The sequence below is a fragment of the Meriones unguiculatus genome, chromosome 3 (genome assembly GCF_030254825.1).
Source record: "Meriones unguiculatus strain TT.TT164.6M chromosome 3, Bangor_MerUng_6.1, whole genome shotgun sequence".
Lineage (NCBI taxonomy): Eukaryota > Metazoa > Chordata > Mammalia > Rodentia > Muridae > Meriones > Meriones unguiculatus.
This window is the reverse complement of record NC_083351.1, coordinates 813,278-835,746: the sequence shown is the minus strand read 5'-3', so window position 1 is coordinate 835,746 and position 22,469 is coordinate 813,278. Positions and strand designations below refer to the sequence as shown.

The 22,469-nt window shown below is 52.4% G+C and overlaps 1 protein-coding gene and 1 long non-coding RNA gene across 3 annotated transcripts; one reads left to right on the top strand and one right to left on the bottom strand.

The window, feature by feature from the left end:
• Window positions 1–4,542: 4,542 nt before the first annotated feature.
• On the bottom strand, window positions 4,543–16,888 carry Gabrd (gamma-aminobutyric acid type A receptor subunit delta). 2 transcript variants are annotated; one of them, XM_060378916.1, is made up of 9 exons: window positions 16,692–16,888; window positions 8,609–8,721; window positions 8,293–8,360; window positions 7,984–8,204; window positions 7,324–7,406; window positions 6,611–6,748; window positions 5,886–6,041; window positions 5,406–5,617; window positions 4,543–5,077 (listed from the first exon to the last, which is right to left on the bottom strand). In XM_060378916.1, the coding sequence occupies exons 1-9, from the start codon at window positions 16,757–16,759 to the stop codon at window positions 4,787–4,789; spliced, it is 1,350 nt and encodes a 449-aa protein (XP_060234899.1). In that variant the 5' UTR covers window positions 16,760–16,888; the 3' UTR covers window positions 4,543–4,786. The 2 variants fall into 2 exon arrangements, with proteins under 2 accessions (XP_060234899.1, XP_060234900.1); XM_060378917.1 differs by lacking the exon at window positions 8,609–8,721 and having other exon boundaries at window positions 16,692–16,833.
• A 23-nt stretch (window positions 16,889–16,911) lies between these two features.
• On the top strand, window positions 16,912–20,266 carry LOC132652925 (uncharacterized). The gene is made up of 2 exons (XR_009590403.1): window positions 16,912–18,166; window positions 19,348–20,266. It is a non-coding gene; the product is annotated as an uncharacterized LOC132652925 (long non-coding RNA).
• The last annotated feature ends 2,203 nt before the right edge of the window (window positions 20,267–22,469 follow it).

Below are 22,469 nucleotides of genomic sequence, written 5' to 3'. Positions count from 1 at the left end.
AAAGCCTTTCTCTGTTGCTGTTTATCAGACTATGCCTTGTGGAGAGGTCACCTGAAATCTAATGGGTTTTCAGATACACGCTCTGAGGTGACTCAGAATACTTTGTTGCCCTGACAGTGGCTGACAAATGCCAAGTGACAGATGGGGTCCTAGCCCATGTCTGCCTCGTTGTCAAACCAAGAGGTTGTGGGCTCCCTGCAGGGTCGCATCCTGGTTCCCAGCACACGCTGAGCAGCAAAGCTCTGTTTGTAAGCTCTGGCACCCAAGTGGCCAGGCTCTCTCCCCCGAGGACCTGCAACTCCAGGTTCCACCCACAGAACACTCTAACTTCCCTGAGGAGTAAAAAGCTCAAGCTCTGGGCTTGAAATCCCACCAGTTCCCACCCTGGACAGCTCCACTCTGGAAAGCTGCATCCCCAAGAAACACCACAAAAACCCTGTGTGGGTGTCGCAGTCCTGAAGGGAAAGGCTTCCCTACAAATAGCTCCACTCTGTGAGGAGCAGAGGAACACTGAAAAGACACACCACACAACAAACCACACAAGCGATTTATTGGGAGGAGAAAACCCAGCAGGGTGGTCACCTCTGCTCTGATGAGAAACAGCAGGGAACTGAGCTAACATGAGAAACTCACAGAGGCTGAAGAGAGAAGATCTAGAGGTCAGAGCCTTCCTGAGGCAGTGACTGCCGCCTGGTCAAGGTTGTGCTTCTCCTACCGCCAGGGGGCTGCCTCTCAGGAGCCTCTCAGGAGGGGCAGAGATGAGAAGCCTGGAAAGGCCGGTGAACCCTACAGGGATCACAGACCCCAGGAACAGCTGATGGCTAGTCCAACCTTAATTCTAGAGAACAAAGGCTGTATGTCCCTTGGGGAGTGGGCGGAGGTGTGGCTCCAAGGGTAGGTGTACATAATTGGTTGGAACTAGGCACTTCAAGGACGCCTGATTTGCATTATACAGTACACTGCAATCATAAGAGTAGAATGCCAGTGCTTAATTAGCATATGAGCGAAGGGAGGGGAAAGTTAACAGGGAGCTGTGTCAGAGGCCATATATCAAGCATGGCTAGGGGAGTCTGTACAGACACCCTCCAGAAGAAGTCAGGCAGAGAGCAGGGGACCCCGCTGAGGGGAGGGAGTTCTGCCGAACTCTTAAAGGCTATCCAGTCCAGGCAAGAACTGCAACCTCAACCAGCAGGGCACCTCCAACACAAGGTGACCACAGCTAGCCCCTGGAAGGGTGCGTGTCACTGCATCAGAGGCGACCGAAGCCTTGAGAAGAGCTCCCCAGGAGTGGGTGGGGAGGGAACGAGCTCATCCAGGCATGGCCTCAGCACATGGGGCCTGCTGCAGCTCAGCTCACCAACGTCCCGTTGTCCTTTCTGTTTTGGTTTTGGTTTTGGAGACTGTTGCTACAATGGTAGCTACCACCTTGCAGCCAGTCACAAATGGACTTAATGTCAAACCTAAGTGTGTGCAAGCAGTACTAGGGGGTGAGCTGCCGGTGACCCTGGTTGGCCCTGGTTTAAGCAGCAGCCAAAGGGGACAGACCTTACTTCTGGTAGTACTACGGCACTGGGAATGTTCACACCTGGGGCAGCCATTCACTCGTGGTGGTTAGAGAAGACAGGTGCCCTGTGGGGTGCCTGATCGCTGGGTCATAAGGCACATCCCAGCTTTTCCTCTTCCCTTCCTCTCCCTGCTTCATGCTCTGTGTCTCCTGCTTCTGGGGTTGCCATCTGTCCTGAGCTGAACAGCTCCCCCTAGGATGCTTCACACAAAAAAACTCAGAATGTAGCTTATTTGGAAATAGGGGTTTTGTAAATATAAGATGCAGGAATGTGTGTAAGAAGAGAAGGGACAGAAACAAACCTGTGATGATGGTTGCAGAGGTCAGAGTGATAAATTTTAAAGCCAAGGAGTGCAGGCAACGTGGGCAGCAGAGGGAGATGAGGGTAAATTCTTCCTTGGGGCCAGCCTTACCTCCTCCTCAAGCTAGGACCGCTGGCCTCCATAGCTCTGACAGAACAGATTTGCAGCCCTAGAAAACAGACAGCCCAACCCCAGACTTGCCTTAGCTCTGCCTGGGTGCACCTTGCCGGGAGTCAGCCCTGCCCCTGTGGGCTCCTTTTGTTGCCCTGCATGTCTGCCCTGGAGCTTGTCTCGTCCTTGCTGTCAGAGAAAGACAGGGCAGACCCCAGACATCCAGACGCCTTTACCCCATCGGCTCCCCAGCTGTGGAGCAGTCCACACTGAAAGCATGCACTCCGGCCCAGGACAGAGGAAGGAGCTCCCACTCCCCAGAGCCGGCCCTGCTAGGATGGAAAGCCTCCTGCCTGTCACCCTCTGTCCCTGTTGCCATTGCAGCCAGGAGGTCCTCACACCTTCTTCCCAAGCTGGCTCCTCTCAGCTGCAGCCCTCGATCCAGCCCTAGCCTCCAGTCAGCTCCTGTCCTCACCCCCGGAACAGAAGCTGGTGTTTGAAAAGCATCCTTCCTCCTGCCCTGTAAACATGTGGGCAGAAATAGAAGCCTGCAGGCTGGAGGGCGTGATTGCTGGTTGCAGAATCAGGCGAAGGCTGCTGCCCGGGTGGGCCTGACTGCGTGGGAGCCCAAGGCAATCGCAAAGGCCGCTTTAAATAGCTCCCCGTGGGTACATGCAGCAGAAAGAGGGCAGACTGCAGGCGGCGAGAGGCAGGGCAGGGGTGGGTGCCGGAGCTGCCGGGTTGTGTAGTTGCTGAGGAGTTCTGCTGCTGGCCTCCGGGTCCAGGTGAACCCAGCAGCCCCTCCCCAGAGCCCAGAGAACTGCCGCTGACCCTGCCTGCCCTCCTGGGAGAGGACCTAGACTGCATAAGGGAGAGGAACGGCAGCAGGAGGTCTTGGACGAACCACAGTGTGAACCGTCTAGCACTTGGGTCCCCAACCCCGGCAACTCCCGAGAACGGGTGGAGGTGAAAACAGTCACCACGTAGGAAGCCTATAGAACAGAGGTGTGGAGGTGAAGAAAGGTCCCTGCCCCTGGGCCCAAGCAGGGACCTTCCTATTCTGTGGCTGTCCTGAGGTGCTTGGGTTTGTTCTGCCTTTCCTGCTGACAGGAGCTGGAGGCCCAAGTGACCCAGATCTAGCTTTGCCCCACCCCCACTCCATGCTCTCTGCTGGCTCCTGGGCCCATCCTATTGTTGTAGCTCCTGCTCACACTAGGAGCTACCACCCTCCCAGGGCCTGGAAAGCCACAACCTCATCTTTTAGCACAAAGCAGCCAAGGTGGTGGTGGTGGGGTCTTTAGGTCATGGATCTTTGAGATGAGACAGAGAATGAGCACGGGTCTGTGGTCTAAGCGGAGGGACCAGTGCCTTCCTCTGCACTTGGAGAACACTGACCCTGTGTGCCTCACGAACCCTCCAGTGACTGTAGGGTAGTGCCCCTACAGCAGTTTGGGGCTGTGGAGGGCCACTGGCCAGGGCCGACTGTGGACACTCTTAAACTCACACAGTCACTTGCCGTGCTTCTTGGCCAAAGTGGGGGACCACCAGGAGGACACCACAGGACTGATGGAGCATATGGCACCACCCTGGTTAAGCAGGGTGGTGGGTCTGGCTGGCTGTCACCTCTTGAGCTGCTGACTACAGCCCCGGGTGAAAAGCTGTTCTGCTAATTGTACCCTTTGTCTCTTCTACGTTAAAGACTAAGTGAGTGGAAAGCTGGGCTTTTTTAGGAGCTGCCTGCCACAGTCACATGCTCCAGTAGCTGCAGGGTCCTCAGGCTGCTGTGGGAGTAGCTAAGGGTGTGTGTAGGGCCTGAGAGGGTCTCGAGTTCCCATTGCCTCATCCAAGAAGGCACCAGAGTGGCACTTTGGGCCCCGGTCTCCACCAGGTGATCAAGGGAGTAAAGATTTCCTCAGCCAGGTTTCTGCATCTCTGCCTTTCCCGATGCTGCAGACACAGCCAATAGGCCCTCTTCTGGGAGGCAGCCCCCGAACTTCCCTGGCTGTAGGTGTGTTTCCAGTTCTGAGATTTTTAGGAAGGCATTCAAAAGCATGTGGCTTTGGAATCTGGGGTTCTCAGATCATACTCCCAGATCTGCTTCTGCCTTCATGGCAACGGCTCCACATAGCCCAGTGACGGGAGGGGCAGATGCCAGTGCATCGTGCTGGCATCATCAAACTGATTATTCTTATCTGCAACCCCCTTACCTGGAGTCATTCCCCGATAGTCAGCTTCCTTTCAGGGACCCTAACCCCATAGCTTTCCCTGCACATAGTACATGCTTACCCTAGACTTTGTGGGTTTTCCCAGGCTGCCCCTGCCCACACCCTTCCCATGTAGTCTGTGGCAGAGAAGCAGAGGCCAAAAAGACCACAGTGCAACTGCCACGTGCAACAAAGACATGACCAGCTGCCAGGCCGAGGCTTTATTTCATGCTGGGACCAAAGAGGCCTCATAATGCCCCACTCCCCAGTTCACCAGAGAATGGCCATCCACCCACGCGCGTGTTCCTTCTCATCCTGATCCCACAGAGCGAAGGCCTAGAAATCAGGGTCATCCTGAGTCTAAAAATTCACAGCTCCCAAGGGCCCAGCAGTGCTGGGCTCAGCTTCAGGGTCAGGCTGTGTACGGCCCTCTAGGCAAAGCCCACCCTGCTCCATCTCCAGGAAGAGCAGGCTGGTCTTTAGGGCAAAGCTGAGGTAAAGATCAGCAAGCAGAAGCTTCCTCTCTGTCACACGTAGAGACCCAGAGAGAGGGCTGTTTGTCCGGGAGTCTCTGGCAGCCACTGAGTGTGGCACAGGTACTGCTGTCACATGGTGTATGCTGCCCAGTAGATGACGTTGACGGCTGCAAACGCGGCGGGGAACACAGCCCGGGCATAGATGTCAATGGTGTCTGCGTCGATGGGTCTGAGTCTGGACCGGATGCCTCCTGGGCCCCCTGGGCGGGACCCTCCCTCTCCCTTTGCCTCCACTTCCACAGACCTATAGGAACCCATGAGGTTCCCAGGGACACGGCCCTGCCGGCGAGAGATGGCCAACTCCTGGCTGACTCCAGCAGCAGAGAGGGAGAAGAGGACAATGGCGTTCCTCACGTCCATCTGCAGGAGGCGGGGGTGGGGTGGGGTGGCGTGGGGTGGGGTGGGGGAAAGGTCAGTGCTGAGGAGCCCTGCCAGGGCTCCTGTGCAGTCCCCTGGTCAGGCCAATGGAAGCATTCTTTCTGTTCTCACAAGCAGCACTGCAGCCCTGCCGTGGACTGTGCTGAGGAGCTGGCTCCTGGGGGAGGGACTCAGGGTCAACAGTGACCTCAGAGCCAGCCAGCAGAAGAATAATATTCTTTCTGTCCTTGTGCCAGGTGGGAGTCCATCCTTGCTCCCCACCCCCCATTCTTGGCTCTGAACCCTCAGGCAAGCCTGCCCTCTGTCTCACCTCTGCCCTTGGCTTTGCGACCTTGACCTTGGCCTTCCGTTTCTTCCTGTAGTCAGCATTGAAGTGGGCAAATGCGTACTCCACCAGGGCAGCGAACACAAAAACGTAGCAGATCCAGAAATACACATCCAGAGCCTTGATAGCCGAAGCCCGTGGCAGGGAGGAGCGGGCACTAACCATGAGTGTGGTCATTGTCAGCACAGTGGTGATGCCTGGTTGGAACGGGTGACCGTTGCTGGAGCCCTGGCATCTCCTCCCCACCCTAGCCAGCACAGCCTGGGCCCCAGGAAGAGGAGACTTTTCCAGCCCTCTGCTGCTCCCACCCTGGGCTCCTGAGACCAACCCCATTCTGGCCAGCCACCATGCAAGGCAGACAGAATGAGGTCTAAAGTCCAAGGGACTGGTTCATAGCTAGCAGGGTGGTCCAGCCCTTGGACAGTCCTTCTACCTGCCCATGGGATGGAGAGACAAGCTTCATACCTAGAGATACTCTGGCAGGCACGGCTGCCTGGCTAATCCAGAAGGAGACCCAGGACATGGCAACCAGGAGCACAGAGGGCATGTAAGACTGGATGATGTACACACCCCGATTCCTCCGGAGCTGAAAGTGCAAGCTGAGCCGTGGGAACTGGCCCGCTGTGGGGACCACACACTGTCAGGCCAGCTTTTCCCAACCACCCCATCTGCCCCCCATGCCTCAGGAAGGGACGTGGCTGGCTGCTGGGCCTACTAGGAGGCTCAGCTGGAAGACCCTAAAATACCCTCTTTCCACACCTTGCCCTAGGTCTGGTCACAAGGATGTTGGGTCACCCAGATGAAGAAGAGAAGGCTTAAGTTTGCTGAATCAGTTCTGAGCAATCTGTCCAGCTAACGTCAGGTAGCTGCCCCCACCTCCATCTCTGTGCCACACTGAAGGAATGACCAGGGGAGGGGCGTGGTCCTGGGGCTCAGGGCCGGAAATACCCACCTTCATGTTCTCTCTAAGCCTAGAGTACTGGGAAGAAATGAACCAGGGACAGGAAGGTGGGAATCTGGTTCTACGGCATTGCAGCTTGTTCCCATTCCGTGTGAGCACAGCCAGCAACACCCAGCTAAAGCCTAACTCAGCGGTTTTCCAGCTGCACCCTCAGGCCTCAGAACTGGCTGGCAGCTCCCTTACAAAGCACAAGAGACCTGCAGGCAGCTCACGGGAATGTCCACGTTACCCGATTTGAAGTTCATCAGCTCGGTGGTGAATTGGTAACTGGTGATGGTGAACTGGGCCAGCTGCAGCCTGTCCAGCCCGTGGATCTGCTCCTGGTTTTCTGACCAGTAATAGACAATGTCTTCAGAAGAGTAGCCATCTGGAAGAGAGCCTGTGGGTGGGCAACAGCCCCCCCCCCCCCCCCCCCCCCCCCCCCCCCCCGCTCTTGCCTGCCCTTGGCAGCCTCAGAGGAAATGCCACCTCTGTGTGGAGAGCCCTGGGGGGTGGAGTTGACCAGGTAACAGCAACAAAGACTCATCAGGTGTATTTACTCAGGGGTGGGATGGTGGAGGGGCGTGTCCTCGGCACAACAATCTACATCTCTGACAAGGCTGACAGGGTCAGAGGTGCTGCCAAAATTGAAGCTATCATTGATGGGGGATGCCAAGAGAGCCAGGTTCTCTGTGTTGGGATCCTGGTGACCATGGCCATGCCTTCCAGGCTCTTCTCCACTTGAGCTGGCTAAAGCCCTTCAGGCCTTCCAGCTCATTTTTCTCCTACATAGGCTACTGGCCCTTAGGAAAGCCCTGTCCTGTATGCTTCCCTGTCCTCTGAGCCAGAACACCCTGGCCCTAAGCTTCCCAGCCTTGCCACCCTGAGTGCCCTGCTCCAAGGGAGGACACAGTGCAACCCCAAATGGAAAGGAGCCTCCCCCTCCTTGGGGAGGGCACTCACAGCTTTCCAGGTCCAACATGCATTCCTGTTCATCCATGGGATACTTGGCGAGGTCCATGTCACAGGCCACCGTGGAGGTGATGCTGTGTAGGCAAAGTGGGATAGTGAGGTCACGGTGCCCTTTGGAAGCCAGCGGATCCCCTGCCCCTAGATAGCAGAGATTCTCCCTGCACAGAGAAGCCACCTGAGGGGCTGGAGAGATGGCTCAGCGGTTAAGAGCACTGGCTGCTCTTCTAGAGGACCCAAGTTCAATTCCCAGAACCATGTGCTCACAACTGTCTGCAACTCCAGTTCCAGGGAGGCAGACACCCTCACACAGGCATACATGCAGGCCAATGAACATAAAATAAAAAATAGATTTGTGGGGCACAGTGTCAAATGCCTATAATCAGCACTCGGGGTGGCAGAGGCAAGCAGATGGCTGTTGAGTTCGAGGCCAGCCTGGTCTACAAAGCCAGTCCAGGACAGCCAAGTCTACACAGAGAGACCCTGTCTCAAAAACCAAATAACACCAACAAAAGACAGACCACCTGCAGCTCCAGCTGCCTCCTGTAACATCTGAAGATAAAGTCAACTAAGCGGCCTCTGAAAGTCAGAGGGTACGATGGGCATCCCTTTTCTCCGTGTCCGGGAGAACAGCAGATGGCAGGCCCCGCTCACCGAATGCTGTACAAAATCACCCCGTCCGGCTGCAGGCGGATCAGCTTGTTCTCCACAGTCACGTCGTGGAACCAGGCCGACTTGGCATTCACGATGAAGGTGTCCGGGAGCCACAGCTTGTCCACAAAGCGGCTGTCCAGGCCCAGGGTCTCGTTGGTGTGGTTGTAGGAGAGCCTGCTGTCCCGCCAGCTCTGGTGCAGGAACACCGTCATGGTGTACTCCTGCGGAGAAGGAGGGCAGCTTTGGCACCGCTGGCTTCCGTCCTCCTGGGGGCACACAACCCAGGGTGCTGTGCTGAGTGGCACCTACCATGTTTGCCTCCGAGATGTGGTCAATGCTGGCCACCTCCAGGGCAAGCGCCACATTCACGGGGGGGCCTGTAGGAATGAAGAGCTGCTCAAGCCGCTGTAGTAGGAATCCCCACTCGGGGCGGATGGGACAGAGGAAGAATCTGTCCCACATTTGCCAGGGAGATTCCTCTTCCCTCTGGGATGCCTGGGGCTTGAAATCCAACGAACCCCTGGAGTTGCCAAAGCAGAGCCCAGCATAACCCATATCCACGGCAAACCCAGGGTTGGAGCTGTTTCTGCCTTCCCACGCTCCAGCCCACATCAGCTGCCTGTACCTCCAATGCCTGGCCGGAAATTTCGGGCATAGCCCTCCATCAGGCCATCCAGGTTGGGGAGCCAGGATATCTCCAGGTTGGAGCCCACGTAGTCCCCAATGTCATTCATGGCTCTGGGAACACAGGACCAACTGGTCACAGCAGGCAGAGCACCTGAGCAGGCAGGGCACCTGAGCAGGCAGGGCACCTCAGCAGGCAGAGCACCTCAGCCAAAGAGGAGCAGGTGTCAGCCCCTCTGGGCCCTTCAGAAAACAGTCCTCCATGCCTCTGCTGCCATCCCGCCCAGTGGTACACTTTCCTGTGTAACCTTGAGGGATGGTGCCTGTGCCCACTTCAGGATGTTGGCCCTGCTCCAGGCTTTCTTGGGGTCTCCCTAGCCCACTTCTTCCACATGTCTATGGAGGAAAGTCAAAGACTTGGCAAAAACAGCCCCAACCCCCAGGGCTCTTCTCTAAAGCAGAGACCCTAACAAGAACACATAGCTTTCCTGTCAGCAAAGATTCCCTGGATATGGCTGAAGAGAAAGAGGATTGAGAAATGCCCAGAAACTTCAGCACTTTCTTCTCAGGAAGACCCACCTGCCTCCCCTAACCCTACCAAGCAACCATAGGAATCTGGGGACAGGTGAATACCACAAAAGCCTGTGCTGGCCTTCCTGTTCTCAGCAAGGTTGCCAGGTAGGACAGAAAAACAAGGAAAATCTTGGGGATAAGAAGGGAGAGGAGCTCACTTGGGAATCCGGTTGAAGCTTCTCACCAGCCCAGAATCAACAGCTTGCTTAAGCCCTTTAGTTCTACTCAGCTGTAAGTCTGCAGCTTTTTAGAACAGGTCCTAAGCCCCTCAGAGCATTGAGGCTCTCCCATGAGAAGTCTGCGTGTTTTACTTTCCCTGCTTGCTTTTGGGAAGCATGCACACACTAGTTATGTCCTTCTTTCTGACTGATTTGTCTTCTTTAATCCTCATGCTTAAACCTATTTTAAAATATCATTAATAAAGTCTGGCCCTGTAATCCAACACCTGGGAGACAGGCAGGCAGAGGCCTATGAGTTCAGTTTATAGTGTGAGTTACAAGCCAGCCAAAGCTATATAACGAGATGCTATCTATAAATAACAAACAAATAAAAAAACATAAATATCTCCATCTCTACTTAATATACTGGGAAGTCCTAAAATTTTTTCTGTACTGAAGCCACAAAACCCAGTTTGACCTGAGTTGAGAGTTTGGGGGAAATCCCAGGCTGCTGAGGGTAGCAGTAAAGACATCCCTTCCAAATGGATCAAAAACTACACATGAGGCGGGAGCACCCCAGACCTGCTCTCGGCAGGAGCCCTCCACAGCCCCTCCATACTTCCCTCTGCTTGCTGAGATGGAGTCCCACATCCTTCCTCACCCTCCCAGCCTTCATTTCCACTGGAACCTCAGTGCGGGACCTTATCTGAGAATAGGTCTCTGTGCGTGCCATGCGGGAAAGGCCAGAAGGGCAACAGATGGCAGAGATTGGGAGGCAGATGATGTCAGGAGGGCTGGGCAGCGCCTCTGCAAGATGAAGGTGCTGAGTACTGCCGGCACCACTAGAAGCAGGGGTGAAAGCCCAGACAACTGTCCCCCACAGATGGTCCAGAGGCCCGGGGTTTCGCCTTCAGAAGCACAAAAGGTCTCTGTTGTTTGAAGCCACCCAGTTTGTGTAATGTGTTGTGGCAGCCTAATACGCTAATGCATGCTGCGCCCCTGCCCACGGCGTGATGATCCTAAAACAGAGTGGGAATGACATGGGCAGGCAAGGAGCTAGACGTGATGGACCTGAGGAAAATGCAGCTGCCTCATGGCAACTGTGTCTGCTATTGGACAGAATGTCCCTTTGTGGTCCAACATCCTTGAGGCTTCAATGAGGTTGTTCCTTCTACATCGGAAACAAGAACACAGGGCATTCTCCCACACTAACATGCACTAACAAAGGGTCTGCAGCCTTGAGAGACTTCATGTTATTACAACATCTCGTGTTACGATGTTGACCCATAGCTTTTTGTGCAAGTCATGAGGAGAAACGTCCCAAAGAAAGGTCCTATCTGTCATAACTTGGGAGGGAAAAGTGCTATTTTACCCCATAAATAAACCACCCACTTTATAAATATTCATTAAAATGTCTTTAAAATCCACAATCCAGAACCACTGAGCTGCCTTGGTACAGCCCACTCCAATCTCTTTTAGAGTACTTGCTTTGCTAAATAAACTTCTACTTAAATTGTCTAAGTCTCTTGACAATTCCTTTCTTCAAGAAGACAAGAACCAACGGACCTCATCAGGAATAGAGGCCAGTGACTCGGTGACCCTCTTGATAATCTCACCATCACTGTACCTGTCTCACCAGGGACAGAAGAGTCTCTTTGGATGTGGGACTACCAAGAATGAGGGTCTTGCTGGGTCATCTTGTCAGGCCTCTGCAATGCGCCTCAGCCTGGCTTGCTTCTGTGCATTGCCTATTTCTCTATATGTTTTTGTTTTTATTTATTTTTTTTCTTTTTTGAGACTGGATCTCAACAAACAAACAAACTCTGTAAATCAGGCTGGTCTTCAACCATGGAGCTCCATCTGCTTCTGCCTCCTGAGTGCTGGGATTAAAGGTGTGTGCCACAAAGCCTGGCTGCCTGCTTCACCCTGAGTGCAGGGTCACTCAGTTAGGCTCATCTTCAGTCTCCTGCTTCCTCAGAGGAGGCACCACCCTCACCCCACCCCACCCTGTATGAGGACCACCACCATGCCCTGCTATGCCACGATGGCCAATGGCAGACTAGCTTTTCTCTTCATCTCACACCCCTGTGTCCCACCGCTTTACTGAAGACAATGTTCTTCTGCTCTGTCCATCCTTATTTCTTCCCTGCCCCTTCTCTGGACTCTTCGGCTCTCCCTGGGCCTGCTGCGCTTGGTCCCCATTCTCTCTATCTCCAGCTTCTCCTGCCTAGTTCAACCCTTCTAGGCCATTTAGCCCCTCTCTCCTCTCCCAAATGCCAACACCTTATTCGCTATCCCTCCGCAGGAATTATTCCTAACTCTCCTTCCCTCCACTCCAAATATCATTGAGTGTCTCCTTGGATAGGTGTGGGTATGTGTGCATGAATGTTCATGCATGTGTGTGTGCATATGTGTTTAAATGTGTGTGGAAGCCTTGGGTATCACTTCTCAGGTGCTGTCCACCTTGTTCTTTGAGACAGGATCTCTCAGTAGTTTGGTACACTGGTGTGGGGGTTTAAATAGGAATGGTCTCCATAGACTCATGTGTTTGAATTCTTGGCCATAGGGAGTGGCACTAGTAGGCGCAGCCTTGTTGAATGAAGGAAGGGTGTCACTATGGGGGTGGGCTTTGAGGTTTCCTATGTTCAAGCTAGGTCTAGTGTGGCACACAGTCTCCTTCTGTTGTCTGTGGATCAAGATGTGGAACCTCAGCCTCTTCTCTAGAACCATGTCTGCCTGCACGCTGCCGTGTTTCCTGCTGTGGCAATGATGGACTAAACCTCTTATAAAGGAAAACATTTAATTGGAGCTGGCTTTCAGTTTCAAAGAGTTGTGGTCATGGTGTCACTTCACAGCAATAAAACCCTAACTAAAACAACTGGCAACCTAGGGTCTGGCTGCCCCAGAGCTCCTGCTTGGACCTTCATGTTGCTGGCATAAACTATCATCCCCCAGCATTTTTACCTGTTAGGGCTCAGACTCGTGACCTATGCTCATGTGGCAAGCACTTGACCAGCTGAGCCATCTCTCCAGACCATCAAGCAACTCCTCTGTAAGGCTAGGAAGTAGACAAATAGTCACAGCCCAGGTTAGTACTATGACAAAAGTCAATACAAGTGGTATTAAGAGCAATGCACTCAGGCTGGAGAGATGGCTCAGCTGTCAAGAGTACTGACTGCTCTTTCAGAGGTCCTGAGTTAACTCCCAGCACCCACATGGTGGCTCACAACCATCTGTACTGGGATCTGATGCCCTCTTCTGGTGTGCAGGTGTACATGCAGATAGAGCACTCATATACATAAAATAAACAAACAAATCTTTAAAAATTATTTCTAAAAAAGAGCAATGCATCCCAGAAGTGGGGTTTCAGGATCTCTTCTGCCTAGGCTGGAGGCTATACAGAGGGACAGAGAGAGTTCTGTGATGTGCACAAATCATGGTCAGTGGCCATGGCAAACAGGAGGTAGACATGAAGGGCTCTAAAGATAGGAAAAACCTCAGTCTGGAGTCAGGACAGGAATTCTGAACAGCAGGTCTCATAGTTACAGTCACATTTTAAAAAAAGATTTATTTATTATTTATTCAGGGTTCTACCTGCATGTGTGCCTGCAGCAAGAAGAGGGCACCAGATCTCACCATAGATGGTTGTGAGCCAAGGACTTTTGGAAGAACAGCCAGTGCTCTGAACTCTGAGCATCTCTCCAGTCCTAGTTAAGTTCACATTTTAAACACACAGGTGTGGTAGCACATGGCGGTAATCTCAGAAGTAGGGTCAGGAGGATCCTGACCCCAGATGTACAGTGAGTTCAAGGCTAGACTGGGCTACGTGAGATTTTGTTTCAAAGAACCAAAATGGGGGTGGGAACAAACAAAACTAAAGTGTCCTGGGGATCCAGACACAGCCCTGCCTTTCTCTGCACTTGGCATAGGCGTGATCCTATGACTTTATTTACTATTAGGTGTACCTTAGGGGCATAACTCTTTCATCCGATTCATGCACTGAACCTTGAAGAGCCAGCTTTCTATCAAGATTTCCTTAGCTAACAAAATTGTCCAGACCTCTGGCCTACCAAGTACTGCTGCTTTAGCCCACCACAACGGGCAAGACAAGGTGTTTGGGTCTATTGTCTATTCCAATCAGAGAGCTATTGCTCCTCAGAACTCCCCTAGAGCAAGAGACAGAGCAGGGCAGGAGACAGTGTGGTCACAAGGTATGAAAGAGTTAAATCAAGTCCTGGTCTCTCACAAAGTGCAAACAAGAATGCAAATGAAAGTCATCCTGAAGGCCAGATGTGAAGGGACTTGAAATGGGCTTTATTTTTGGACTACCCAGCTGTCATCAAGCCAGCTCAAAATGAGGCCATGAGGAGACACTGTCCTTCCTGGCCCTGTCTCAGGCAATGGCACATGTGTGCACACTTCTCTGTCCTCATACTCTGTCTGCTTAGCACATGGAAGTAAGTCTTCAGGAAGATCACCTTGAATCAGCAAAGCCAAAGCACTTGCTATGTTCTAGGAGAAAGGAGACTGTCCTCGCTTCTGTCTCTCCTCTGCTGGAAGAGTGACTGCCATTTTTTCAGCTGTGAATGCGTACAGAGGACTGGAGTGTGAGAAAGACTCAGCTACATGCTGGAGTCTAGGATCTGAAGCCCACAGTTTCTCATCTTCCCGGTGAGACCACCTTATTCACTCTGCCCTTAGTCACAGGCTCACAGCAGGTTTTGCAGAATGGCTGTGCTAACGGGTTCACAAGCTCTGCACTCAGGAAACACAGCATAGGGTGGACAGGTCTCCAACTTCATGAGTAATGAACAGTGATCTTGGCAGAGGCCTGCTGCTTCTCTAGCTCCCTTGGAGACTACTGATAGCCTGAGGTTGGGACATTTTTTGGATAGATGGATGGAGAGCCTCAACCATGTCAGGCTTTGGTTTAGGGATTCAAAGTCCTGGAGCAGAGCAAATGCAGAGAAAACACATTAGCTAAGCCTCCTGAACTACTTAGAGTGTGTTATGGGAGCGTCTTCCTTCCTCTCCCACTGAGAAATGAACCCTCCTGTACACCTCTGGAGACAGAAAGGGGGGTGCACTGAGCCAGGCAGCGGCCGCTCCTCACTGCAGCCCCCACCGTGCACACGCAAGCCCACGTTCCCACAGCTCTGCTTTTAGAGCAGCTCCCTCCTAGCATCCCAGTTACCAAGGCAAAGAGGAGCACTGCGGCCATCACACCGACTGTGAGTGCCAGGGAGCTGGAGATGCCAGCAGCCTGGGAGGGACACCCACATGGGCATGCAGTTGACAAGCCCGGTGCCTGCTCTGTATGCAGGCCTTCCTACTCCGTGCCCAGCCCACAGTGTGACATATACACTTGTTTTCTACCACACGGTCTTTCCTACAAGGGACCACCGAGGTCAAGACTGAGGAGGATCTGGAGACTAAGAGAAGAGGGGTGCTGTCTAAAGTAGAGGGGCCAGCAAAGGTAAGTGGGAGAGCCTGCATGGACAGCACCAGGACAAATCTGAAGGTCAGCACAAGGGCTGAGCTGGAGGCTGTCTTCAGCTCCGTCCTTCTCTGGAGAGACCCTTTAGCCCTGCCACCCTGCTCCATACTGTGTCATTTTCAGGCCAGGCCAAGAGAAGGAGGTCTGGACAGAGCCATCTAAGGGAGACTTTTAAGAAATGACAAGACAGTAACTGTTCTCACTTAGAGGATGAGACGGAAGCTCAGCAGAGCAGTGGCACCCTCCACTTTGTGTGTGTGCTGTTCCACATAACGTTAGGATAATGACAAGTCTTGGGTCCCTCAGCTCTTCCGCCCAAGAAAACAGATCCACAGTCCCTTCCCCAATGCCTCAGAAGCGCCACACAAGCCAGGATTTAGAATTTCTCTTTTTACTTGGGGAAGGGGATAGGCCACATGTGCAGATTTGAGGGAGGGGTCTGGAGAATTTCCCAGCCAGCAACCTATAAATAGCCACGTAAATAGAATAAACAGACAGAAAATGAGCTTCGTGTCAGCACGGGACAGGATTTGCCACCAACTGAGTTTTGGTGTCATGCTCAGACTAAAATGTTGGGGTGTCAGGGCCTCTCAAGTTTCAAATTCTTGGCTATGTGGCCATGGACAAGGCCAAGATCTGACCTCAGAGCATCAAACGTGACAGCTGCAGCTGTGTTACTAGGCTTCACACTTCTGGAAGAAAGAAAAAAGGAAGCAAAGTCCACAGGGACTAAAGAAGGAACAAAGCCTTTCCTGGGCATTGGCTGATCAGAGGCTCACGGTCAGTGCCCATTACTCTGGTCTCCAGCCTCGCTGTAACATTTGTAGCCAGACCCAGGCCTTCTGGACTTGTCGCCCACCTACCAGTAACTCAGACACCTGCATGACCTGCTTCCTGGGTCTCTACAGCCAAAATCCAGCTGGCAGGCAGCCATGTCTGTCGCCTAACCCTCTCCTGTGCCCGTGTCAGCTGGCCCTCAAATCCAGAGAGCCATTTGGACTGCTTGACTGCTGCCTCTTCATCCAAATGATTTTCAGAAAGGCCCTTCCGTTGCCTGTCATGACTCTCACGACAGGTGGCTCGGCCCCAGGTGACCAAGGTGACCCAGGTTGGATTTTAGGTCCCAGCGAGCAGAGAAAGAAGTTAGGGACTGTGGTGTTGGGGGCTACTGAGAGGAAGCTCCTAACGCCTCTCTTCTTAGACCCTCCAGCTCAGGACTGTTTAGTCCTCCTTCTCCCAAAGAATAGAGCCCCTTCCGTGGTGGGTATGTGACAGGACTACATGGCTGCCATTCGCCTGCAATTAGGATTCAGTCCATAAACTCTGAAGCAACTCCTGAGAGAAGGCCCACGGTCGCCTTCCCTTCCTGAAAGGGTTGGGACAAACCTTCCCGAGCATCCATCCCGGCCAGAAGCAATGGATGGCCATTCTTCCGGACTCTCTCAAGGACAGACCCTCTCCCCACCGCCCCAGTTCTCAAGGCTTTCCTTCTCCCTGCCCTCAGCTCATCCTACCGAGTTTCTGGAAGGGCACCAACGGGGCAGGAACCAGCTCAGTGAAAGGCGGCCAGGGACTAGGGTGAAGAGAGCTGCCCACAGGAACCTGGCCTGGCGGCTCCAATCCCACCCCTCGGCTCAGCGTTCAGCACCGAGGACGACGGACAGCACCCGGGCAGCGGGTGGAAAGAGGTCGGTGGGGTCCTCTGAACTGGAAGAGCAGCACGCGCAAAGCAGACCCGGCTGGACCTGGGGCGAAGACTCGGTATCCTGACAACTCGGAACTCTGCCCCACCGAGGGCGCCCGCCAGAGGACGAGTCCCTCCCGCCCGTGTCGTCCCCGGCCCGGGAGCTGCTCACCTGGCGCCATGGTGCGGCTGCGCGCACAGCAGCAGGAGCGGAGGCAGCAGCCAGCCCAGAACGTCCATGGCCTTGAGGGCTCTGCGCGGGACGGGTCCGGCTAGCCTCGGCGCCCGCAAAGTTGCTTCGCCTGCGGCCGCGCGGCGGCACCAGAAGGGCGGGAGCGCGAAGGAGAGCGCGCGGGCACGAGGGGAGGACGGAGCGCCGAGCCCGCCCCGCCCCGCCCCACGTTCCAGTCCCACCCCCGCTCGCCAGCGCGCCCCGCTGCACCGGGAGGTTCCAGCGCGCCCCACAGCTCCCGGGCGTCTCCACTGCGCTCCCCGAGCCCGGCACATCGCGCCCTCTCCGCGGCCCGCCAGGAGTCGGGTGCCCCAGACCCTCCAACTGTTGCCCTTGCTCTCTGGAAACAGGTTCCTCCACGTGCCTGCTCGGAGCGCAGCGACCAGGGCGCAAGACCTGTGCGGACTTTTGTTGGACCTATCCCTGAAGCGATGCTTTTTTGCGCGGCTTGTGAGGGGTCTCACTCAGGCCTGGGTTGCCTAGGCAGGGGCCGTCCGTCCCTGAAGCCATTATCCTCTCTGTCAGGGAAAAGACAACTCTAACCCCCACCCCTGTTCCCTGGATACTCTCCACTTGGACCTCCACCATGGCAGAGAAAAGTGGTAGGTACCACCGGCCGCCTCTCCAGCCGGCGCTGAAGAGCCTACTGGACAAGAGAGGGTGCGGGCAGCTGAGTCTGGGATGGTCAGGCATCATCTCAGCAGGATCTCAGCAGTGCGGTCCGCACCAATAGAGCAGCGCCACGGACAATGCCGACATAGACCCTGCCTAGGCAAGCAGAAGGCTCACACATCTTTTAGCTTCTTAAAACTGTCTTTAATATTTAAAATTACAGTATAATTCTATCATTTCTCCCTTTCCTTTCCTCCCTCCAACCTCTCCCGAATACTACTCTCTTTTCTCTTTCAAATTCATGGTCTTTCTCTCTCTCTTTTTAATTGTTGTTACCTGCACGTGTGTATATACACATACATCCCTAACCATTACCCGCTCAGCTGTATAATTTGTATTTTTTTCCTCAGAGCTGACCATTTGGTACTGGAGAGCCAATTGGCGTGCTCTTCCCTGGACTCGTCTATTATTTTATTTTTTCGACTACGAAGTTATGGAGGACTCCCTTTACAATCTAATCACAAGCTTTAGCCACTGTTGAGCCTCCTTCACTGACCTTCCTGGATGCCTGGGGTCTCAGAAAACACTTTGAAATAGGCAGATTCCACCAAAGAGTGCTGCACACCTGGATCTCCAGCTACTTGGGAGTCCCAAGCAGAAGACCAGGAGTCTAGACCCTGATCAACCGAGCAAGAACATCTTACACTCAGGTCACCCATCCCCTGACGATGGCCAGAGCTGTCCAGACAAGGGTGTATAGAAAGAGAGGAATTATAGAGCTTCTAGCACAAGGGGCTCCTTAGGTATTTTCTATTGTTCTGTTTTCACCTTTGAGACAGGGTCTGACGTGGTCCAGGTTGGCTTTGAACTTGCTATATAGCCGAAGACGACTCTAAACTCCTGACCATCCTTAGGTCCTGGGATTACAAGCTTTCAAACTTTTGCTCCTAGCAAGATTTCTGAGAAGTAGTTCCTGAGCCTTGGTTCCTCCCTTCCCATATTTGTGACTAGGTATCATTCTGTCTTCATCTCTCATCTGGACTCTACTCAGGGAATCAGGAACAGACTCACCCCAGGCCAGGAAACAGCCTTGGTCCCACATGGCTGTTAGAGTCTCAGGCTGGTTCTAACATGTGTGGCCTGCTTCTTCCTCTGCAGGCACTACAGGCTGGTTTGCTTTCTCCACCCACTCCCATTATTACTCTGAGAGAGCCGCACTCACTGTCTGCCACACAAAGCCTCTGTCACAGCAAGGCTGTCCACTGTATAGGTGTGTGCCTCCAGAATGCCCTTTTCTAGCTTTGGTGCACTTCGAGTATAGATTAGGCGACCTGCTCCCCTGACAGAACAGCAGTGAGGTGGGGCTGGAGGCACGGCGCAGTGGTTAAGAGCAGTTGCTGCTCTTGAGAGGACCTGGACTGTATTCCCAACACCTATAGAACACCTCACAAACTAGCTCCAGGGGATGGACATCCTTCTGGTCTCCTCATGCACCAGGCAAACGTGCATGTGAACATTCATGCACACAAAATAAGCAAATCTTTAAAAAATAGCGACAGTGAAAGGAAAGTGGGACTTCAAGCATACTTATAGATCCAAATAGGAATTCATTCCTGCCTCAGTGGCCTGCCTCAGTGGTCTGTTTTCACTGTCCAGGTGACTAGATTAGGAGATGCCCCATTGGAGGGGTCCATGCAGGTATTTCCCCAGCAGTTTAACTGAGAATGGAAGCTTCCCCCTGACGTCAGTGGCTCCATGCTGGAGGCGTCTCTTGGCTTCGTGGCCAGCTGTCTCCCTTCTGGCCCGCCTGCCGCTCTCTCGGCCATGCTGCCTCCACCACAATGGGCTGCACCTTTAAACCGCAGGCAAAACCAAACTTTTCCTTCCTTAAATTGCCCTTGTCAGGTGTTTTGTCAGAGAACTAAGACCACTAATACTCATCCATCACTACTTATCTGACCTGGAATCTCTGGTTTTCCCTCAGGGAGAATCTGTTGTTGCATGGTCAAGGCAATGGCTGCTGGCTCTTCATCCAGGGCAGGAAGGCATGTTGCTCTCCCCATGCAGTGCTGAGCAGGACAGTTGGAAGGTTGGAAATTCTGCCTCCCCAGGCAGCCTCAGAAGTCACCAACTCAGTTTATGCATGGATAGCAAGGCCCTATGTGGCACAGAAAAATCACAGAGAGCATGGTGTTCTGGACAGCTCACTAGTCACATGATTATCATTGTCAAAGACCTGCAGTCTTCTTGGCCTTAGACTTGGATGTCACTTTATCCATGCAGCTCATGGGAAGGGACGGCACAAATGTGAGGCGTGAACAGGGAGCTGGCCTCAGCCCATCACTGCAGTGTCACAGCAGACTGGCCCCAGGAGGTGAGGTGAGTCACCCAGCCTGCAAGAGGACCATACGGTGGCTAGCTGAATTTCAAATCCTTGCCTGATGCGTTTGTGAAGATGCTTTGCTGTTTTCCTGGGGAAATGCACTAAATAGAGAAAATGATAAAATATAAACAGGGTTTAATTGAGCCTTGACTGTAATTATTAATCTTGTGATTTTCAGATAGAGTTGTTCATGTGAAGAAGCAGAAGGAACATGGCAGAAAGGATCAAGTGCAAAATGCTTGGTGTAGACTAAAACTACAAAATCTGCTCAAAGAAAGCATTCAGTCTGCTCAGAAAAGGACTCACTTGTCATTTCATTAGCAATCTCAATCCCAAACACCACTAAAGAGCTACCTGGGACACTTAGGACATTTGTTTCTGCCCGGAGCGAGACAGGCTTCAAAGTACCATTACTTGAATTTAATATAAAGAAGTCCAAATTCTATTCTCAAATTTTATTTTGAAAGTGACATTTTGAAGTCTTTCACATGATAGACACAAATTAACATTTCTAACAAAAGAGCTGTCAATCAAGTGAGCAAAACTCTACACTAGATCTGAGCATGACTGAGAGTGGCCACAAGAATTCCTAAAATGGCTGCTGGGAGATCTTACTGGGCTAGATATACAAGGGTCGGGCTGGGGCTTCTGGCACACCTTCTGAGGGGTTCCCATGGCCCTGTCTCCTGGACCTGGATTCTTTGATTATGTGTGGTGATGTTCAAGAAATCAAAGAAGGTTTGTTGCTAGGCATGGCCATATTCCTAGCATGCAGTAGGCCGAGGCAGGCGGAGTTCAAGACCATACTGGACTTCATTAGCATGTTCCAGGCCATCTAGTCTATACAGCAGCACCCGCTTAAAAAAAAAATCACACACACGAAGTAGGAGTTCTGACAATTTTCATACTTTGCAAATGAAGTCACATAGTGTGAACCCAATGATCCCGCCTCTGGGTCTTAGAACCTGCTTCCCTTCATGTGATCTGGACCCAATGAGTTGTCATGATATTCCTGGGGTGATAAGGAATCACCTGGTCATGAAAGCCATTGCTAAGGTTTTGCAGGCACGGCTGGTGTTTCCGTTCTCTGAAGGAACCCTGTGCTCACTGTGAGCTGACAGACGGCAGAGCGGGAATGAGGACAGCTTTGACATATTCACAGTCAAGAGGAACAGAGGCCCAGGCCCCAGACAAGGGGCCTTCAGTTAGCTTGGATGTGGTAAGGCCTGAATCACCTTGAGCCCTCTGAATTCTCGGGTGATGTAGGACTGCAGAGCTGGGAGCAAGCACACCTCTTGCTGCTGTGTGCACCTGCGTTTTAGGGGGTGGGGGGGAACAACAGAGTGTTACCATGTAGCCCTGGAGGGCCTGGGACTGTGTGGGCCAGACTGGAATTGAACCCACAGAAAGCTGCCTGCCTTTGCCTCCTGAGTGCTGGGATTTAAGGTGTCCACCACCATGCCTAGCCATTGGCATTATTTTTACTGCTGTGCTAAATTGCTGAATATACTACGATTTGTTTAATTTCCCACCTGTTGATGGTCATTTGGGTACCCAGTTTAGGCTATTATGAGTGAAAATGCTTTGAACATTCAAGTACAAATCTTGAAGTGGACACATATGTTTTCATTTCTTTTGAATAAATATGTAGGTGCAGGACTGTTGGATTTCAGGGAACAAATGCTTAATTCATAAGAGACTCCCAATCTGCTCTTCAAAGTGGCTGCACCATTTAGTGCTCTCACCAGAGGTTTGTGAGATTTCACGCTGACCCTCCACACTTAACATTGCAAATCTCTAGTTTGGACCAATCTGAAACCACCAAATGCATCTCATTGCAGATATAATGTGAACTTTTACAGCGACTGAGGTGATGAATGCCTTTTTAGTGTTTTCTTTTAATTTCTTAGTAGTTAAAATAATGAGGTTATTTGCCTTCTATCTATTGAACTGAGTAGTTCTGCTTGTTTTAGATAGATGTTTTCCAAATATTTTCACCCAGTCTGGGGTTTCTCTGTTTTTCTTTTCAGTGAAACTTTTGAAGGCCCAGAGTTTGTTTTTTGTTTTTTCCTTTTGGTTTGTTTTGGTTTTGGTTTTGGTTTGTTTTTGCTTTTTAGAAACAGGGTTTCTCTGTGTAGCCCTGGCTGTCCTGAAACTCACTCTGTAGACCAGGCTGGCCTTGAACTCAGACACCCACCTGTCTCTGCCTCCTAAGCGCTGAGATCAAAGGTGTGCGTCACTTGCCACTTTTTAATCGTTATTAAATGATCCATATTATCCATTTTCTTCCATTGCTGCTCTCCTGCCTTGAGCCCGGCCTGAAAACTTTCCTCAGCAGACCTTGCTCTGTGGTGGTTTGAACGCGAATTGCTTCCATGGGCTCATATATTTGAATGTGTGGTCCCCATCTGGTGGAATTGTTTGGAAGGACTAGGAGGTGTGGCCTTTTTAGAGCAGCGTCACTGGGGGTGGGTTTTGGGGTTTTGAGAGACTCTGTTATTCCCAGTGCTCTTTTTCTCTGCCTCATGGCTGCGGATCAGGTATAAGCTCTGAGCTTTCTGCAGGCCCAGCCTGCCTGCTGCCTCGCTCCCAGCATTTTGGTCATGGACTCTGGTCCTCTGGAACTGTGAGCCACAAATTAAAAGCTTTCTTTTATAGGTTGCTTTCATCATGGTGTTTTGTCATAGTGACATGAAAATTAAAAAAGGATCCTCCATCTGCTT